Below are 19,086 nucleotides of genomic sequence, written 5' to 3' on the forward strand. Positions count from 1 at the left end.
TATTTGGAAAGCGGAAAGACACGGACGCTACTCTGTACGTAGTGCTTATAGGTTGTGTGTCACAGAATTAATTGATTCCTCCTATTTATGGCGTTCGGGGTACTGGTCTGGTATTTGGAACCTTAAAGTTCCACCGAAGGTTAAGAATTTACTGTGGCGGATGTGTCGAGGATGTTTACCGACCCGTGCCCGTCAGTTAGATAAAGGCGTTGTTTGTCCTACTAACTGTTCTAGTTGTGACTCTACTTATGAGGATCTTTTGCATGTTTTTTTCGATTGTCCTTTTGCTATACAGGTATGGAACAGAATCGGTCTTTGGGGCTCGGTGCAGCACGCCCTCACTCATACCGCATCAGGTACGGAAGCTATTTTTCATCTCTTACAGAACCTGTCTGCTGAGTTAACACAACACCTGTCAACCGTAATTTGGAGTCTTTGGAAACATTCCAACCTTCGTGTTTGGGACGATGTGACAGAAACAAGTGCTGTAGTAGTAGAGCGTGCCCGGAATATGATTACAGATTGACAATTAGCGAATGCTCCGAATGTCCTTGCAACTACTTCGCTCCCACAACATGCAATTGATGCGAACACGGGGACCTCCTTCTCACACCAACACAATCGAACTTTGTGGCAGCCCCCTTTGTCAGGTAGATATAAATGTAATATCTACGCGGCTTTTTCTTCCCATCATAATCGCACAGGTGTTGGTATTTGTGTTCGCGACTCGGAAGGTAGCTTTGTGCTGGCTAAGACTATTACCTATCCTTGTACTGTTTCAGTGGATGTGGGAGAAGCTTTGGGGTTGCATTCTACTTTGCAATGGTTGAGCGATATGCAACTTGATAACGTAGACTTTGAAACAGACTCCAAGGTAACATTTGATGCTTTCCTTTCTAGCAGGAACGACTTGTCCGAATTTGGTTGCATTATTTCTTCCTATCGTTCTTTGTTTTGTAATTTATTCTCTAGCTCTAGGGTGGAGTTTGTTAGGCGACAAGCCAAAGCGGTGGCTCATACTCTTGCATGAGAGGCTACGTGTTCTGCTAGTTCCGCTGTCTATTATGAGATACCCATTTGTATTGAGACTATTATTATCAATGAAATGCTATAAGCACGTTTCCCTAAAAAAAGCCATTATAGACCAACTCAACTATATGGTTGAATAAATTTGATAAAATGCGTAAGAAATTGTAAGATTGAAAAGTTTTTGGTTTATCTTTTGCAGGTAGAGTCAACCCTTGATCAAAGCTCTCTATCAAATATTTAGGGACATGTCATGCAAATAGTTTAAAAAAAATAAATTAAGTTTATGTTCTAGCTTGCTTGCTTGTCATAAATTGGTTCCCACTCTTTTCATTGTATCCGACATTGCAGCCAATCTAGAAAACTTGGTTAAATCTTGGTTTTTCGAATTCACATTTTTCTCGACTCAGGACTGCGTCAGTTGGCTCAAAGATGGTGTTTCTAAATCCCATATCAGTTTGCTCGACGCAACAATTCTACTTTCCTTGATTATGACACTATTCCTTGCCACCACCTAACATTTATATACTTTTCGTTGAGTTCAGGTGAATTTTGGTGTATATGAGGCCGATAACAAGGAACTTGGAAAGCAGCAAAATCGGGTCACAATTTTTTGGTGATTTGCTACAAAAATCGGGCCACGATTTGCTACAATCGGGACACGATTTTGAGGAGCGCAAAGCTAAAAATTTGAATTTTCGTACATTCGAGGCATGATTTTAATAGATCGAGACACAATTTTTACGTGACAGAAGCGATGACTATAAAAGTCAGGTTTGTTTCAGAGCAAAAAGTTCAAAATTTTGAGAGAGAAACCACATTTTTGGAGCTGTAGATCTGGAGAACGAGTGGGAGAGCATCAAAACTCTTAGTCAGTCATCCAATTTATGTAATGAATTCTTCCTTTGTATTAATCGTTTATGCTTTAGCCATGGGTAACTAATTACTATGTGATTAGGTCTTAGATGACTATGTTCTAGCTTTTTGGCATGTAATATGTGAACTCTATACCAGTATAATTGCAAATCTGGTTTATTCAGTATAACTTGTGCTTAATGCTTTATGTTCTGATCAAATATAAATTGAACTAAGAGATTATATGATTACTGACACCAACTTATAGCTTATATCTAGTTATATTGTTCATTTTAATAGACAATTTATGGATAGAAAGTTGTTAAATTGTGGTTTCTAAAATTAACGGACCTTAAAATCCTTTCAAAAAAAAAAGTCGAGATTTAAATAGTCCATGTGATACGAATTTAATTATTACTTTGATATACATTAATACACTTGCTAAAATTGTATCACCTGTCCCATGAGCTTAACTCATTGGGTAAGGGTTAATGTATAACATATACAGAAGTCAGAGTTTGAACCCGAAACACCATATTTATTCACCTTTAAGCTAAATTTCTTTAGCCGCTAGACTACTTAACCAAAAAAAAATTATAGCACCCATCAAGACACCAAGGACGAGCAATTCATCAAGTGGAACTGGTTATTTCTCTCATGCACCAACATTTATATAACTCTTCAGGTATGTGGTGTGCTTGCTTCTCAAGCTTCATTTCAATTCTTCTAACATCCTTCAAGCGAAGCTTTATGCCATTTATCGAAGTTTAATAGAATAATTATATTGAAAAGTCAAATCATCTTCATTCTAATTCTTAATTCATTTTATCTTATTTAGTAATCTATTATTTGATTGGCTAAAATGCACTTTTGACACCTTATGTTTGGCTCCGTAGCAATTTTGGCCCCCTATTAAAAAAAACAACTTTCCAGCCCCCCAAGTTCATCCTCTTTTGCAACTCAGTGGCCCCCTCCTATTTTGACCCGGTCAAAGCCCATGTGGCCCTTAGATGGACGCCACGTGGCATTTATTGAATTAAAATTTTAAAAAATCCAATTAATTATTTACATAAATAAATAAATAAAGAAATAAAAAATGGAAAAAGAATCAAACACAAGAACATCATCTTCATCTCCTTCTCATTCATGTTGTTCTTCAATCTCCTCCATACATACACAAGAAAAAGAGAATCAAACACAGCAAACCCAATAACAACAACAATTTCAACAAATCTACAAAAAATCAACAAACCTAAAAAAATTCAAAACCCACAAAAACACCAAATTAACTTCCCAGAAATATGAATTCGGAATTTGTTCTCAACACCACAACCACAACCATATTCGGAATTTGTTCTCAACACCACAGCTAGAGTGTTTTCAAGAAGACAAGGTGCACTAAAGCTGGTTCCTTTCTTCATTGTCTCAGCAAGAGCAGCAATAATTAACATGGAAAACCTTACAAAAGTATATGAGTATGGCCAAGAAAGAATTGAATGTTAAAATAGATAATTAACATGGAAAACCTTACAAATAAAAATGAAATGAAATGAGAATGAGAAACCTGATCATCAGCGTGACCAATAATTGAAGGACCCCAAGAACCAACATCATCAATTCTCCACCTCCGGCGCCACCGCACTCGTCATACCTATACTTCTTAACCGCCTTCAATCCATAAATATGAATTATGGCCGGTTAATTGGTTAGTGAAATTGGGAAGAAGAAAATAGGGTTTGAGAATCCATTGAGAAGAAAGGAATTCATTTCCTATCACTGGTGAGAAAGGAGGAGGTATTGATTGGTGAGTGAGTTTGCGGTTGTTGGGAGTAGAGAGAGGAGGAGCTAGTTGTGTTTTGTTTCTGGATTTTGAAGGATGAATAATATGATGTTGAAGGTGAAGATGATGAATACCATGACCGTTCGTCTGTTTACCAGTTTTTCCAATTTTTTATTTCTTTTTTTATTTATTTAATTATGTAAATAATTAGTTGACTTTTTTTTAAAAATTTTAATTCAATAAATGCCACGTGGCGTTCATCTAAAGGCCACATGGGCTTTGACCGGGTCAAAATAGGAGGGGGCCACTGAGTTGCAAAAGGGGATGAAGTTAGGGGCTGAAAAATTGTTTTTTTTAATAGGGGGCCAAAATTGCTACGGAGCCAAACATAAGGGGTCATAAATGCATTTTAGCCTATTTGATTAGATGACCATTAATGCAGTGATATTTAATAGAATAGAATAGAATAGAATAACTATATTGATTGAAGGTTCGTTTCTCCTTTTGTGCCACCAAACCAATCCATGTGCAACATGGAGGCATTATGCATCTGTACTGCATCATAGGACATGCATATTGAACTTTGAAGAGTAAACAAGTGCTCAAAAGTCAAAACCTGTCATAGTATTTGGAAAAGCCAAAACTATGTACACCCTCCGGTCACAAATATAAGCAAAAGTTCATGTTTTAGATATATTCAATAAATGATGTATGTTGTCTACAATAAAGACCACATACATCATTTATTGAATGAATCTAAAACATGGATTTTTGCTTATATTTGTGACCGGAGGGTGTACTAGGTTAGTTAATATTATAACCAATAATTGGCACACGGTTTATACGCGGGGAGAATTATATCCATAAATAATTCTGTCAAAAGAAATTATTATATCCTAGATAATTCTAATTATGTATAATTGATTTTTGTTTACTCAAATCATGTTTAATTGTTCTTAAATTTTTATCATAGACAGTTAAGGGCGAAACTCGCATTCACTAAGTGCAAATTGTAGTTTCAAATCTACATCTCACTATATCATTGTTATTACAATATTTTATCAACTGAGTTGTATTTATATGACAAATCATTCATCACTTACTCTATCTATTTCTACGTGTATGTCTTTTAAAATTATTTTGTAAAAGAAATAATTTTGATTAATAAACAAATTTCAATCAAATAAACAAGTTCATTGACCATTAATCCGTCTACCCTTTCTGTTTTTTTTTCTTATATTAATTGATAAGAGTATAATTTAGAAGAAAAAAATATGTTAATGTTTCGGGTCATAAAAGGATTCGGAAGATCATCACACCAGACTTTGAACAATCATATAAGTAAGAGAAATATCACATTTTAACCCAAAATTTTAATGCATTAAGTTTATGGATCCTTTCATTTATTTTTTTCTAGGGTTAATTAAGTAAATAGTCCATGTAAATATTCAAAAGGGTTAATTATGTTTTTGGTCCCTACAAAATTGCGACCTTGTAAGTTTAGTCCTTACTTAATTTTAATAGCATTTTTAATCCCTACAAAAAATTTCTGCACTCAATATCAGTCCTTACTCAATCCAAATTTGTTTAATTTATGCTTAAACTCTTAAGTTTTTCAACAATTTTTTACAGGCGTGTTAAGAACGTTATTAAAAGGTCCTCCAAAAAAAATATCGCAAAAATTTGATTTCTACGTCCATATTTTTGTTACTTATATCTTAAACTTTTGTCGTTTTAAAAAATTCATATTTAATTTATTTCATGTTAAAAAATTATAGATTTTAGTAAATGAACCTTTCATAGTGTTCTAAACTAGTATAAAAAGAATCGTTAAAAAATTTAAGAGTTTAAGGATAATTAAACAAAATTTATTTTAGCAGGGACTAAAATTATAAGTAAATTTTTTTTTGTAGGGATTAAAAATGCTATTAAAATTAAGTAAGGACTAAACTTACAAGGTCGCAATTTTGTAGGGACCAAAAACATAATCAACCCTATTCAAAATTTTGTTCTTAGTCCCTACAAAATAAAATCACACTTTTTAGTCCCTATAAAATTTTTCATCAGCATTTTTAGTCCTTATAAAATTTTTCCATCAGCATTTTTTGTCCCTAAAATGATTAAGGAAAATGGCACAGGGACTAAAAAGTGTGATTTTATTTTGTAGGGACTAAAAACAAAACTTTGAATATTTATAGGGACTAAAAACTTAATTAACACTTTTTCTATAAGTAAGAGAAACATCACACTTTAATGCATTAGGTTTATGGATCCTTTCATTTATAAAGTGTTCAACATTCGCTTTTGCATCCAATATGAGACATATTACTCACACTTGATATACATCATCTCTCCCTCAAGTGTGTGTCATATGAGTGTCTGAATACCTTGTCAGGAAGACTTTCGACACTAGGAGCCGGTCGAACCCTTCATCGAACCTCGACTTTGATATCACTATTGCATCATGAGGGGATTCAGTAGATCATCACATCGAATCTTGAACAATCATATTAGTTAGAGACACCAAAATTTAACCCAAAACCTTAAGACATTAAGTTTATGAGTTCTCTCATTTATAAAGTCTTCAACATTCACTTTTTCCATCTAATATGGGACATATTATTCCCACTTGATATACCAACATATGTCACTTTTTAATTTGAAAATGAAAGTGTTCCAAAATGGTACTTTAGGACCAAGGTTGGTTGTATGCCGTGCTTGAGGTCATATTGTGTAGGGTTTGGTGTTAGGTGCCTTACATTTCCTTGGTCTTCTGCCCTCTTTAAACTTGGCGTGACCCCTCCCATCCTGCGCTAATTTCGCACTCTCATTAATGGTAAGTGGCTAAGTCATTTCTCAAACGTTAAAAAGGTATCTATGGATTCTTTCGGTTATAAAGTTTTCAACCTTCACTTTTTCAAACAATGGATGACTTATAATTCACACTTGCTACACAACAAATTTTTAATTAATAACTAATAAAGATGTTCGTGATCACTTTTAATTATATTCTTGAGTAAAAAACGTCAATATAACCCATTTGTAATCCTTTCAAAAAAAAAAATCATTTGTAATGTTACTACTGTTGTGAAATGAGTAAGTGTATTGTAAAGTAAGGAGTACTATAGTTTTGAATTGTTTTAATGTGGTGTATATTAAATAATTGACCCAACCAAATATTTCATTATTTTATTTATACTTCCAAATCTTTAATAATGAAAGAAATGGAGAGAAAAGAAGTTAGCCACATCAATTATTTGACTAAAAAAATCACATCAATTATAGCTATAGTAGCGTTGAAGCTTTTCTTTAAATACCCTCTCATTGTACCAAAAAAAAATACCCTCACTTGCATTGGAATTCATTGCAACACAAATAGTCACTTGTTTAAATTAAAGACAAAAATGAATACCTTAAATTGTTTTCTGAAAAAGTTACAACACCTTTGTAGCACATCACTTCAAAGACTAGCTTGTCAAAGCAAATCAATTTTTTTCTTAGCAGCATGTTTTTGTCGTTTCATCCTCCTAAGAGCAAACCCATTTTGGGTTCAAATTGTATATTTCACATCTCTTTCAACTTTGGGTTTTGGATTTCTCAAAGCTCTAAAACCTTTAGGTCAAACACCTAAAAATTTAGATTTGTTCTTCACATCCGTTTCAGCCACCACAGTTTCAAGCATGTCCACGGTTGAAATGGAAAATTTTTCTAACCCTCAATTAATCATCATTACCATCTTAATGTTCATAGGTGGTGAAGTCTTTACCTCAATGGTAGGACTTTTTTTTATTAGATCAAGACTCAAAACTGAGCTAGATAAAATTGCTTCTTCTCATGCACGTCTTGCTTCTATAAACACTTTCAATGTTGAACAAATTCATCTAGAAGTTGAAATGGTCACAAATGAGGTACACAATAGATCACACGAATCTTTACACAATAAATCACATGAATCTTTGCACAATAAATCACATCAATCTTTGCACAATATGTCACATGAATCTTTGAGTACAACAAATGAAAATTTGAGGTATTTGTCTATGAAATATTTGGGTTATGTAGTTTTTGCTTACTTTGTAATAATCCATATTATAGGTGTAGTTGGGGTGTCTATTTACCTTGCAATTATTCCTAGTGCTAAACAAATACTTAAAAACAAGGGTCTAAAAATGTTCACATTCTCTCTTTTTACTATAGTTTCAACATTTGCGAGTTGTGGATTTGTTCCAACAAATGAAAACATGGTTGTTTTTAGAAAGAATTCAGGTCTTCTACTTATTCTTATTCCACAAGTACTTCTTGGAAACACATTGTACCCTCCATGCTTGAGATTTTGTATATGGGTATTGGGAAAATTTTACAAGAAGAAAGAGTGTAGATATCTTTTGAAACATTCAGAAGAGGTTGGTTACAAACACTTGCTTAAGGGGAAACACTCTATTTTTCTTGTGGCTACTGTTTTTGGGTTGATTGTGGTTCAAGTTACATTGTTTTGTGCAATGGATTGGGATTCAGAAGGTTTGAAGGGGTTGAATTTTTATCAAAAATTTATTGGAGTGTTGTTTCAAAGTGTGAATTCAAGACATACGGGAGAAACTATTGTGGACATCTCAATTCTATCACAAGCCATCTTGGTATTGTTTGTGCTCATGATGTTAGTTTCTCACACTTTATCTCTATTTTCACCATCCACTAATTATTATTAGTATCATTAATCATATTATTGATTTAAATCATATGCACCCATATACATAATGCTAGATACTTAAAATCTTTTAACCATTTTGTCAACATTTAATCTTGATTGGTACGTATGGAAAAATATTGCAGTGCGTGGATGATACATGTTGGTTTAAAATAAAATGCACCCACAAACATTACTTGGTCTCATTCATAGCATTTTTTAAACTGGGATTATCATTCGTGCACAATTACGTAGCCTAATTCTTGAGTTTTAAATCTGTTTTATAGTTGTTTGATTATTCAAAAATGCCATACTTTTAAAAGTAAATTTAGAACAAATTACATGTTAGGTTTAAGCTGTGGATTTTTTCACCAGGTTAAATTTGAGTCTTGCAAAACCTATTTTCACCCTACTAGTAATATTTTTCACAAAGTGCGATTATACCTTTTCTGATGAATTTATAATCGGTTTTTGAGTTTTTTTTTTTTCGAACAAATCGGTTTTTGAGTTAAAAATTAGAAAAACAGTTTTATGATTTTGATGAACTTGTCATTATTATTATTATTATTATTATTATTATTATTATTATTATTATTATTATTATTATTATTATTATTACTACTACTACTACTACTACTACTACTACTACTACTACTACTACTACTATTATTATCATTTAATTTCATTTAAATTACTATGGCAACTACCACTTTTGTCCTTACTTCCATGCCACTATCATTATCAATGCTACTCTACAAACATATTTAATCTCTCAATGTTTATTTTTCAAACTAATTAATTAAACTCTACAAATATTTACGTAAATATAAAATTATTTATTATAACACTAAAGGTAAAAAAAAACTTGTCGAGAATATCAGTATGATGCACTTTCAAAGTGTTCAAATTTTGTAATATGTATCTTCTTTTTACTCATAATATAGGCATACTTGTCCAGAAAAAACTCATAGTATAGGCATATTATAAAAATAAAAATAAAAAAATTGCATTATTGCAGCATGGTAGCAAACTCAAAGTATAGTATACAGTGATAGTCAAATTCAAAGCATATGCTGCAGATAAATCTACCTACCTTCCACAAAATGATAATACTATTTAACTTGAACGAAGTTACATGAACAACCTTGCATGTTTCAATTTTTTTTAAAATAATAAAAAATTGCATTATTGCACCATGGTAGCAGTCGGTTATACTACTAAAATAATGTCAATTTCACTTATTTCCTAATAAATTAAGAACCTCCAAGGTTTTATCATTGAGCTCCATGATATCTGTTTTTTATATCTGTTGTCACTCTCCTAATCATTTCCATTTTTAATTACAATGATTTTGCATAATCTGACCACTCCTTCCTAGGATTTCTCTCATTTTATTGATTTATCTAGTCAACCCTAGCTATTTTATAATCCAATCATTCCTACTAACAATAATAAAAAAAATCAAGGAAGTACTAAGAATATTCCTACCAAATTACAAAATGTCACAAGAATAACACTAACAAAAGGTCCTAATTGAGCGGTTATTCCTAAATGAAAATGAGTCAAAATGTGGTACATAATTCTTCTTCAAAAAAATGTTGCATCCAATTTATTATTTTTTATTTTTTTTGAGACGGCAAATAGAAGTAATGGAAGCAAATAGAAAAGTTCTATCTAGTTAAATTCATTCTAGCTCACATGCTATATATGAAAGTGCTAACTATTAATTACTAATACAAAAGTAGTATATAAACTTGTTCCATGTTAAATATAAAAAAAAAAACTAATTGGTACAATAACAATGTCTTGTTGCAAGTTAGTAATAAATAAAAATAATCACTGATATTTACAAAATTTGTACACGTACAGGTACCTTCCTCCTTACACCTCATTCCTCCCATTGAAAAGTAATGGGAAAAACTCAGAAAGAAGTAAGAGGATGAAAAAGATAAGGGGAAAAGTTACAGAGAATTTGATATTTTCTCAGCTTTCCTATTTAGTCATATTCATCATTCTAGTGTGCATAACTGAGAGGAAAAAAATGAAGGAAGATCCTCTCAACTTCAACGTTTTAAATATCGTTGTTGAAGTTATCAGGTTAGATTTCTGTTAATTTCATTATTCATTAACGTATATCTTATTTCCTTTTACTCAAAATAATCAAATTATAAGTACATTTTGAAATTGTAATGAAACCCTTGATTTATTTTAATCAATAATTTTACTTTTCTATATTATAACATGTATTTATAAAAGCAAGGCGTTTATAAGTTTTTATACACGATAATTATCATAATTGATAGGTTGAATATTTTACATAAAAAATTAATAGGTTAAATAGTATAATTATTCATTCAATATTCATTGTATCAATAATTACATGAACTAATGAACATATATTGACAAAAGTATTAAAATTTTAGCGAGGTAGATAATGTAGTCTCTCCAATTTATTCTAAAAAAAAAATAAATCAAAAGAGTAGGCTCAATAATGTTGTATTTTATTGAGACTATATATCATGTTACTTGTTGCACTTCAAATAAAAAACCTCATTATTATCGACAACTCTGTCTCGCGGCAGTATGAGATGCTTCTTACTTGGTCATATCACGAACATGATGGCACAATATTAGAGTGACTATTATGTTTTGTTAAAGAGGTGACCTTTGACCCAATATATGAAGAAAAAGAGGTTGTATTTGTATATGGACATATATAGTACTTCTACAGATTACATATATAGTACTTCATGAATCATGATACAGATTCTTAGGTTGGATAACGACTTTTTTTATAAAAAATAAAAATACTACATAGTCAAATTTTTCCCCCCATGAGAAATATACAATATTATATTTTCTTCAAAGAATTTTTCTTGAAGGATTCTTAGAAGAAAAATTGTTACCAATACAATAAAACTAATTTCTTATCATCCTAAGAAAGCTATTATCAAATTATTTTTTAAAAAATAAAATAAAATCAAGTTTAATAATAAAAAAAAAAGTGATAAAAAAACGACCTAGTTTGAACATATTATCTATGTGGGTTATGCTCAAGTTGTTATTTTTGTTTTGAACAGTGCATATGGGAACGTAGGATTTACAACAGGATACAGTTGTGAACGACAGTTACATCCAGAGGCAAATTGTGAAAACAAATGGATTGGATTTGTTGGAAAATGGAGTGATGAGGGTAAGATTATTCTTATACTTGTTATGTTGTTTGGAAGGCTTAAAAAATTCAACATGGATGGAGGCAAACCATGGAAACTTCTCTAATTCATCAGCAATATCAATTGTAACCAATTATGTACAATGCATTTTAAGATGACCAAGTAAAATTAATTGTGTGGAAAAAGCTCATTCCAAATATTCCATGCAATGTAAGCACTTCGAGTGCTATATATGTATATTACGCAGATAATTCTCTGCAATTTTTTTTTTTTGGGATAAAATTCTCTGCAATTAAAATATAAGTAATTTGGATAAACTTCTTTTTGCCAAAATACATATTAAAAGAACAACAATGCTATTTGCACGACAATTTTTATAGCAAAGTCCTCAGGAATCACCGTCGACCCAATCAAATCATGTACCGGTCGGAAAAAATGGAGTTGTGGCGGGGTCGTTCCTAAGATTTTTGGTGCTCTGGGCGAAACAATAAAATAGTACCTTTTTAATTGTTTCAATATTTTTCTTCTTGTATTTTTGTTGTAAAAGATTCATTTATGATAAAAGTTCTCTAAAAATATATTTTTAATAGAATTAATCACAACAAATTAAAAATAAATATATCTATATAGTACTAACTATTAAGTAAAAATAATAATTTTGATGCCTTTAAAAAAAAAAAATTATATGGGCTACCGCCCCTCCCGCACACCCTCAAGACCACCGCTAAGTAGTAGGGGTGTAAGTGGTTCGGATAAAACCGGCAAAACCGAAAGTCTAAATCGAACCAAACCGAAAAGGTATCCAACGTTGTAAGGTTCGGGTCAAAATCACACTGAACCAATCTATATACTGATCTTGTTTCGTTCGGTTCTCGGTTTTTCATTTTGAGATCCAATGAATCGAACCGATGGTAACCTCACTCCCTATTTTACTAATATTATCCCTCCTTACACACTTATGATTAGACCCAAAATTAAATCTCAACATAAAATACTTTTTAATCCATTTACTTTCTCACATCATCTCTCATCCCATCACTCCGACTCTATTTCATTTCTTCTTAAAAATAAACTTTAGTCGCCAACAACACCTAACCCATCGTTTCTCACCACTTATAAAAAGTGGTTTAAAAAATATAGAACATGAAAAAACAAAATATGAAATACAAAGTTTCGTGAAATATTTTCGTATATAAGATATATGTTTTTTTTTTGGGTAGTGGTCGGGGTTTGAACCCCGGACCTTGCATATTTTATGCATTGTCCCAACCAACTCAGCTAAAATACAAATTTTTGAAAATATGATTTTTTTTTTTAATTCTATCTTCAAATAAACCAATCAACCGAACCGATCCAAACCGACATGTTCGGTTCGGTTCCTATTTTGAAAAAGACTGAAATCCAAACCAAACCCAACCAACGAAAGGTAATGTTTTTCAAATATTCCATGCAATGTAAGCACTTCGAGTGCTATATTTGTTTTTGAAAGCGTATAAGATATCTGTTATTCATTTTTTTAGACAATTGAAATTGTAAAGCTTTAAATACTCACATACGTATATAAGGAGAAAAGTTTGAATTCAAATTTCGATTATGACGTTTGCTCTAATAATTTTAGTATTTTTGTCAGATTATGATCTAAGATATTTTTGTCAATTGAAACTGCAAACTTGTGGACTAAGATATTTACTATTACTCATAAGGTAATTGATCACTTACAATGTTAATTACGTGTATCATCACTCTAATAGAGTGGTGATAGGTGAACCACCTTACGTGGCATACCACCTTGTACACCTCTTTGCTTTTTAAGTCGGTTGATTAAAAAAGCGATTTTAAAAGGTTTTTTAATTCTTATTTTCATTTTTATCCCTAGGATTGTATGACTGGCTTTGATACCAGGTTGGGGGCAGAATCGGCAGCGGAATTTTTTCGAACTTGTTCTAACATTTGTTCGATTTTATATAAACCTTGAAATGGTTTTAAGAGTGTCCTAGCTCTTTCTTGTTGTATATTTGTAAGATTTTCTAAATCTTCTATTTCTCTTAGTAAATCATCAATATATTCTATATGATAAAGTGCTAAATCTTGAGCATGGAAAAGAATTTGTTTTAATATAATTCTTTCATTATAAAAGTTTATCTCAGAAACTATGTTTTCTAATCTTTTTTTAAAGAGTTTTAACTCTGTTTCAAGATTTAATCCGGGCATTATTGATTAAACACGGAATTATTGGGGTTAGTGTTTGCGTCAGCGGAGTTTTCCAAATCTTTGGCTTCTTTTAAAAACAATTCGATCTGTGTTAGTGCTTGAAAAGGTTCTAAGAGAATTTTTGCTCTTGTTTTTTGGATCTCTGTAAGATTATTTTCTTGAATTTCTGCTAACAAATCTTCAATTAGATCTATATGGGTTTTTGTTATAGTTTGGGCATTATAACAAATTTGTTTGAATGTTATTAAATCATAATACCATTCAATATCACTGACTATGGATTTTAGTCTTTCTTTCAAAACTTCTAATTCTGTCTTAATTGTTACCCCAGGCATTATATGTTGGGAACAGAATTATTTGTGGAGTTTTCGGAATTTTCTTCAGCTTTTTTCAAAAGATTTTCTAAATAAATTAAATTTTGAGCAGGACATAGTAAGGTTTCAGCTCTTTCCCTTTGTTGGGTAGAAACATTTTTTGTTTCTTCCAATTCTCTTATCATTTCTTCTACATCTGAAATTTGTAGGATTATTAAATCACGGATTCCCGAAAGAGTATTTTTCATTTCTATACTTAGAAAATTTTCTTCTATTTTATCAACTAAACTTTTTAGTTTTATTTTGAATAAACTTAATTCGTTTTTTATTGTTATTCCTGACATTATAGTTTTTTATTAATATTAAAAAGTTCAGTTTTTATTTCTGATAAAGTGTTGTCAACCTTTTTACTATCTAGTGAAGTTCTTGGTGGTAAGAATCTTAATTCACTAGTGCTTTCCTCTTGCTCTAAAAGAGGTGTCCTTTCTATTGTCATAATAGATTTTGATCTTTTTAATGGTTTTAGAATTGGTGATTCTAATTTTATTAATGGTGCAAATAGTTCATCTATTTATACCTTTTCTTTCCCACTAAATTCTACGCTATAATGAGAGTTACTTAGTGCATAGTTCATCTTATAACTTATGCTAAAAGGATGATTTCCTGGTCTCATAAGATTTTGGTCTTTGAGTTTATAATGAATTACGAAAGATCTATTTAGATCTATATGATTTAAACTTATGCCTATTTGCAAATTTATGTCGAATTTTATTTTTCCACATTTTAAATTTCCTTCACCTTTGGTTATTAATGAATGCTTTTTATTCATTCTAGCATCTTCTATAAGAAGTTCTAGTTCTGAATTTATTCCTTTCATAAAAGTGTTTTTTATGATTATTTGAATAGTTGATATATGGATATATCCTATCTTTCTCCTTTTTTCTAGCGATAAGTGCTTTAATCTTTCACTTATTTGTTGTTCATCAATCATGGATATTACAACAGATCCATCTGTTGACTCCATTGGTATAGCAACTTCTCCTACCATCATTCCATATTTTAGAATGTTTTCTCTGGATAGTTTTTCTTTTATTAAAGAAAAAATACTTTTTTGTTTGAAGTTTTCTTCAGGTTTTAAGGTAAAATCTACCTTTTCTATATGATCTATTAATACATCGGCTATAAAACCAGATGAATCTTCTTTTATCATGCTAAATTCCATTATAAAATACTGAAAACTGTGAAATATAGAATCATACCTGACTTTGGCTAGGAACTGAGATGCTTCTGATCTTTCGATCTTTTGATCTTTGAAATAATCTTTCGATTATTAATATTGGAAATCTTTAAAATCTTTCGATTTGGTGGTGACAACCTCAAATCCTGCAAAAGTCCTTTCCCAACAACGTTTTCTGATAGACGTCTGGCAAGTGCACCAAATACTATCGAAGTAGTAAAAATATCGATCCCACGAGGACTGTTTTTAACTTCAATAATTCAATCGCGTTATAAAAATAGGATGTATAAAAGTTTATTTTTGTTTGCCACTAGGCAGTAGATTTGGTTTGATTTTATGAAATCAAATAAAAGAATAGATTTGATTAAGAAAATATGGAGAGAGATGAGATCAGGTCTTCGAATCCTCTATGTTTCCCCTAATTGGTTACTGCACCTATTATTACTAATGATTTTCTAGTTTCACGATAGTTAACAAATTAGCCCTAATCAATCCCTTGAGTTAGGACCCTCTTCTTAAACTACAACCCCTAATTCCTTAGGTGGTCTAATAATCCTTGAAGGTTTTATGAACGTTAACCTAATATCACTAACAAACGATTATCTATTCCTAGACTAACCATGTTTATCAGAACAATTCAATTAGGTCTAAGTCGAAAGCTATGGTCAGTAGTCATTTGATCTCACAAAATCATGTTTATATTTGATCAGGATATAAAAAGCATTAAGAACAATTGAATTGAATAAAGACTAGAAGAAATTCATTAATAAACAATAGAGTTTCACAGCAACATATGATCAATTAGGGTTACATAGGTTCATCTCCGACCTAATCTCTAAGAGATTTAGCTACTCATAATTGAGTTTACAAATAGCATAATCAATGAAAGAATTAAAACATACATAAACTGGGTTAGAGATGATGAAATCCTCTCCGCTGCAGCCTTCTGGGTGTTAAAATCGCACTTTAGCTCTCCAAAATCTTAATCCTTATGTTTGAGAGTAAGTTGGGCTTAAATAGGCAACTTCTGGATCGCCCATAATCGCATTGCGATTTGCAAATCGTACCACGATGGCTTCTTTGAACCCTAATTTCCTTAAAAGCCCTTCTTGAAATCGTATCACGATTGGCTGGATCGTATTACGATCCAGCTTCTTCAAAAACATGCTCTCTGACTTCAAGAAATCGTATTGCGATTAGAGAATCGCAGTACGATTGGCTTCAATCCAGTTCTTCCAAATTTGTTGCTTTTAACTGCTCCTGGACACTTAATGTTGCTTAGAACTCTATCAAAATGTCAAAATAAGTCCTAAAAATTACGTAATGACAGCATGTCATCACAACCCCAAACTTAAACCATTCCTTGTCCTCAAGGAATTTGCTTGCAACAGTGACAAACGACAGTAAAATAACAGTTACCTGACAAAACGATAGTACCCAAAAGTTCATTCTCCTTCTAGCTAAAGATGAGCTAGTTTGACTTGTTCGCATCCACCAATTCACAACTCCTTGCTTCAATTTGAAATAGGGTTCTACAAGTCGACATGCAGGTCTACATATTACCATACGCTTGAAAAGTTTCTAAATATCAATCAAATTCAATATCATTACACACTTTTGAGGTCTTCAGGGTTATAACGGGGCTTAGGTGAAAGGTGGGATATATTTGGATAAGTAGGCTACACAAAATTTGAGTTAGGCATTCCTACGGAAGTTAAGCACAAAATTCAATCCATCATTCATTCACCTTATGAAACAACAATCAATGTAAAGGTACTAGAGAATATTTTCAACAGTAGGGACAATCGAGTTTGAAGTTACTCGGATTTTCAATGTGTTTTGTCCCTTTCTTTTCATCATATATTTTTTTTCATACACCATTTTTGTGTGTATTTTGCATGACAATTTCTTTTTCTTTCATTTTTGTTCTCTTATTCTCTAGTACCCCCACCCCAAACTTAATTGGTTGCAAATTCCAATAGCAACCCCAAACTTAATCTTTAGCAACATCCTACAATGCCTTAACTCAGAAAATACTTTAAGGGACAAGTCCTAAAGGTCTCTAGGCTTGTAATGTAGTTTGTCACCGAAAAAAAAGTTCTAATCCTACCGGCTCAAATTGGCTAAGAAATGGATAATATATAACAATTAAAATAAGGGTAGGCTTCAAAAAGGCTCACAGGACCAAGCACTTTTGCCTCAGTGTGTATATGACAAAGACCAATCAATAATAGAGAAACAATGCAAGTTCTAGAAATGTAGTTGCATGGAAAACTAATCTAAATATACGTAAATTGAAAAACAAAATTTGGCAATGAACCTTATGGCTGAGATTTCTGGGAGTATGTGACTACCTAGCAACGCCGTACACTTCGCCTTTGAATCAAGTCACCCCTCCTTTAGAACTTTTGGAATACCGTTTCATCAAACAACTGTTACTAAACTGGAATAGGTCACATGAAACAAAACAAATTCATTAATAATAAACAAGTGCAGGAGCAATTACAATAGGGAAATAAGTTCAATGGACTTTGAAATTAAAAAGAAAATAAAGAGAATAAATTGAAAACAAAGTAAATCTAGTGGGTTGCCTCCCACTCAGCGCTTCTTTATCGTCACTAGCTTGACTGCTAAGGATCCTCAGAGGTCCTTCAGAATGAGTGCCACCCTTCCTTTTGGTAGGTCGCCACCTAGGTATGGTTTAACTCTTTGTCCATTTACTTTGAAACTTCGATCTCCTTCAGGTGTCACTAGTTCAACAGCTCCATATGGTGACACACTTTTGACCAAGAATGGTCCAGACCATTTTGACTTGAGCTTCCCAGGAAACAGCTTCAACCTGGAATTATACAACAAAACTAGTTGTCCACAGTTAATATCCCTAGACACTAAGTTTTTGTCATGATACCTTTTTGTCCTGGCTTTATAGATGAGCGCATTTTCATACGCTCTAAGCCTCATCTCCTCAAGTTCATTAAGTTTCAAAATTCTTTTCTTACCAGCGGCTACTTGATGAAAATTTAAGGCCTTAATGGCCCAATAAGCTTTATGTTCTAGCTCGACTGGAAGATGACATGCCTTCCCAAAGACTAACTGATAGGGTGAGAACCCAAGATGGGTCTTAAAGGCTGTCCTATATGCCCACAGTGCGTCATCTAATTTCCTAGACCAATCTTTCCTATTTGACGCAACTGTCTTCTCCAGAATCTGTTTCAGCTGTCGGTTTGAAACCTCTGCTTGACCACTAGTTTGTGGGTGATAGGGAGTTGCAACTTTGTGCTTAATGTTATACTTTTTGAGCACATTTTCAGGAAAATTATTGCAAAAATGCTTCCCCCCATCACTGATCAATACTCTAGGGGTTCCAAACCTAGTGAAAATATTCTTTTGAAGGAAGTTGACAACTGTTTTGGCATCATTAGCAACACATGGTATCGCTTCAACCCACTTTGTGACATAATCAACACAGACTAGAATATGGAGATAAGAGTAAGAGGAAGGGAATGGTCCCATAAAATCAATACCCCAACAATCAAATGGTTCAACTTCAATGATTCCTTTTAGGGGCATTTCATTCCTCTTTGATATGTTACCTGTCCTTTGGCATCTGTCACATCTTGTGACAAAGTCGTGGCAATCTTTGAAAAGGGTGGGCCACCAGAATCCACTTTGAAATTTTTTTGCAGCTGTTCTTTCTCCACTGTGGTGGCCTCCATAAGCTGAGCTATGGCAGTGCCACATGATACTATGTGCTTCCTCACCTGCAACACAACGTCTAATCAAACCGTCAGTACCTACCTTAAACA

The 19,086-nt window shown here is 32.4% G+C and overlaps 1 protein-coding gene across 1 annotated transcript; it reads left to right on the forward strand.

Annotated features, from left to right (window-relative positions):
* The first annotated feature begins 7,006 nt into the window (after positions 1–7,006).
* Positions 7,007–11,835, forward strand: LOC146904589 (cation transporter HKT1;3-like). The gene is made up of 3 exons (XM_085727055.1): positions 7,007–8,315; positions 10,215–10,442; positions 11,426–11,835. The coding sequence occupies exons 1-3, from the start codon at positions 7,066–7,068 to the stop codon at positions 11,622–11,624; spliced, it is 1,677 nt and encodes a 558-aa protein (XP_085583181.1). The 5' UTR covers positions 7,007–7,065; the 3' UTR covers positions 11,625–11,835.
* The last annotated feature ends 7,251 nt before the right edge of the window (positions 11,836–19,086 follow it).

This window comes from Medicago sativa, chromosome 7 (assembly GCF_051527215.1).
Source record: "Medicago sativa cultivar Bolivia chromosome 7, Bolivia_mono, whole genome shotgun sequence".
Taxonomy (NCBI): Eukaryota; Viridiplantae; Streptophyta; class Magnoliopsida; order Fabales; family Fabaceae; genus Medicago; species Medicago sativa.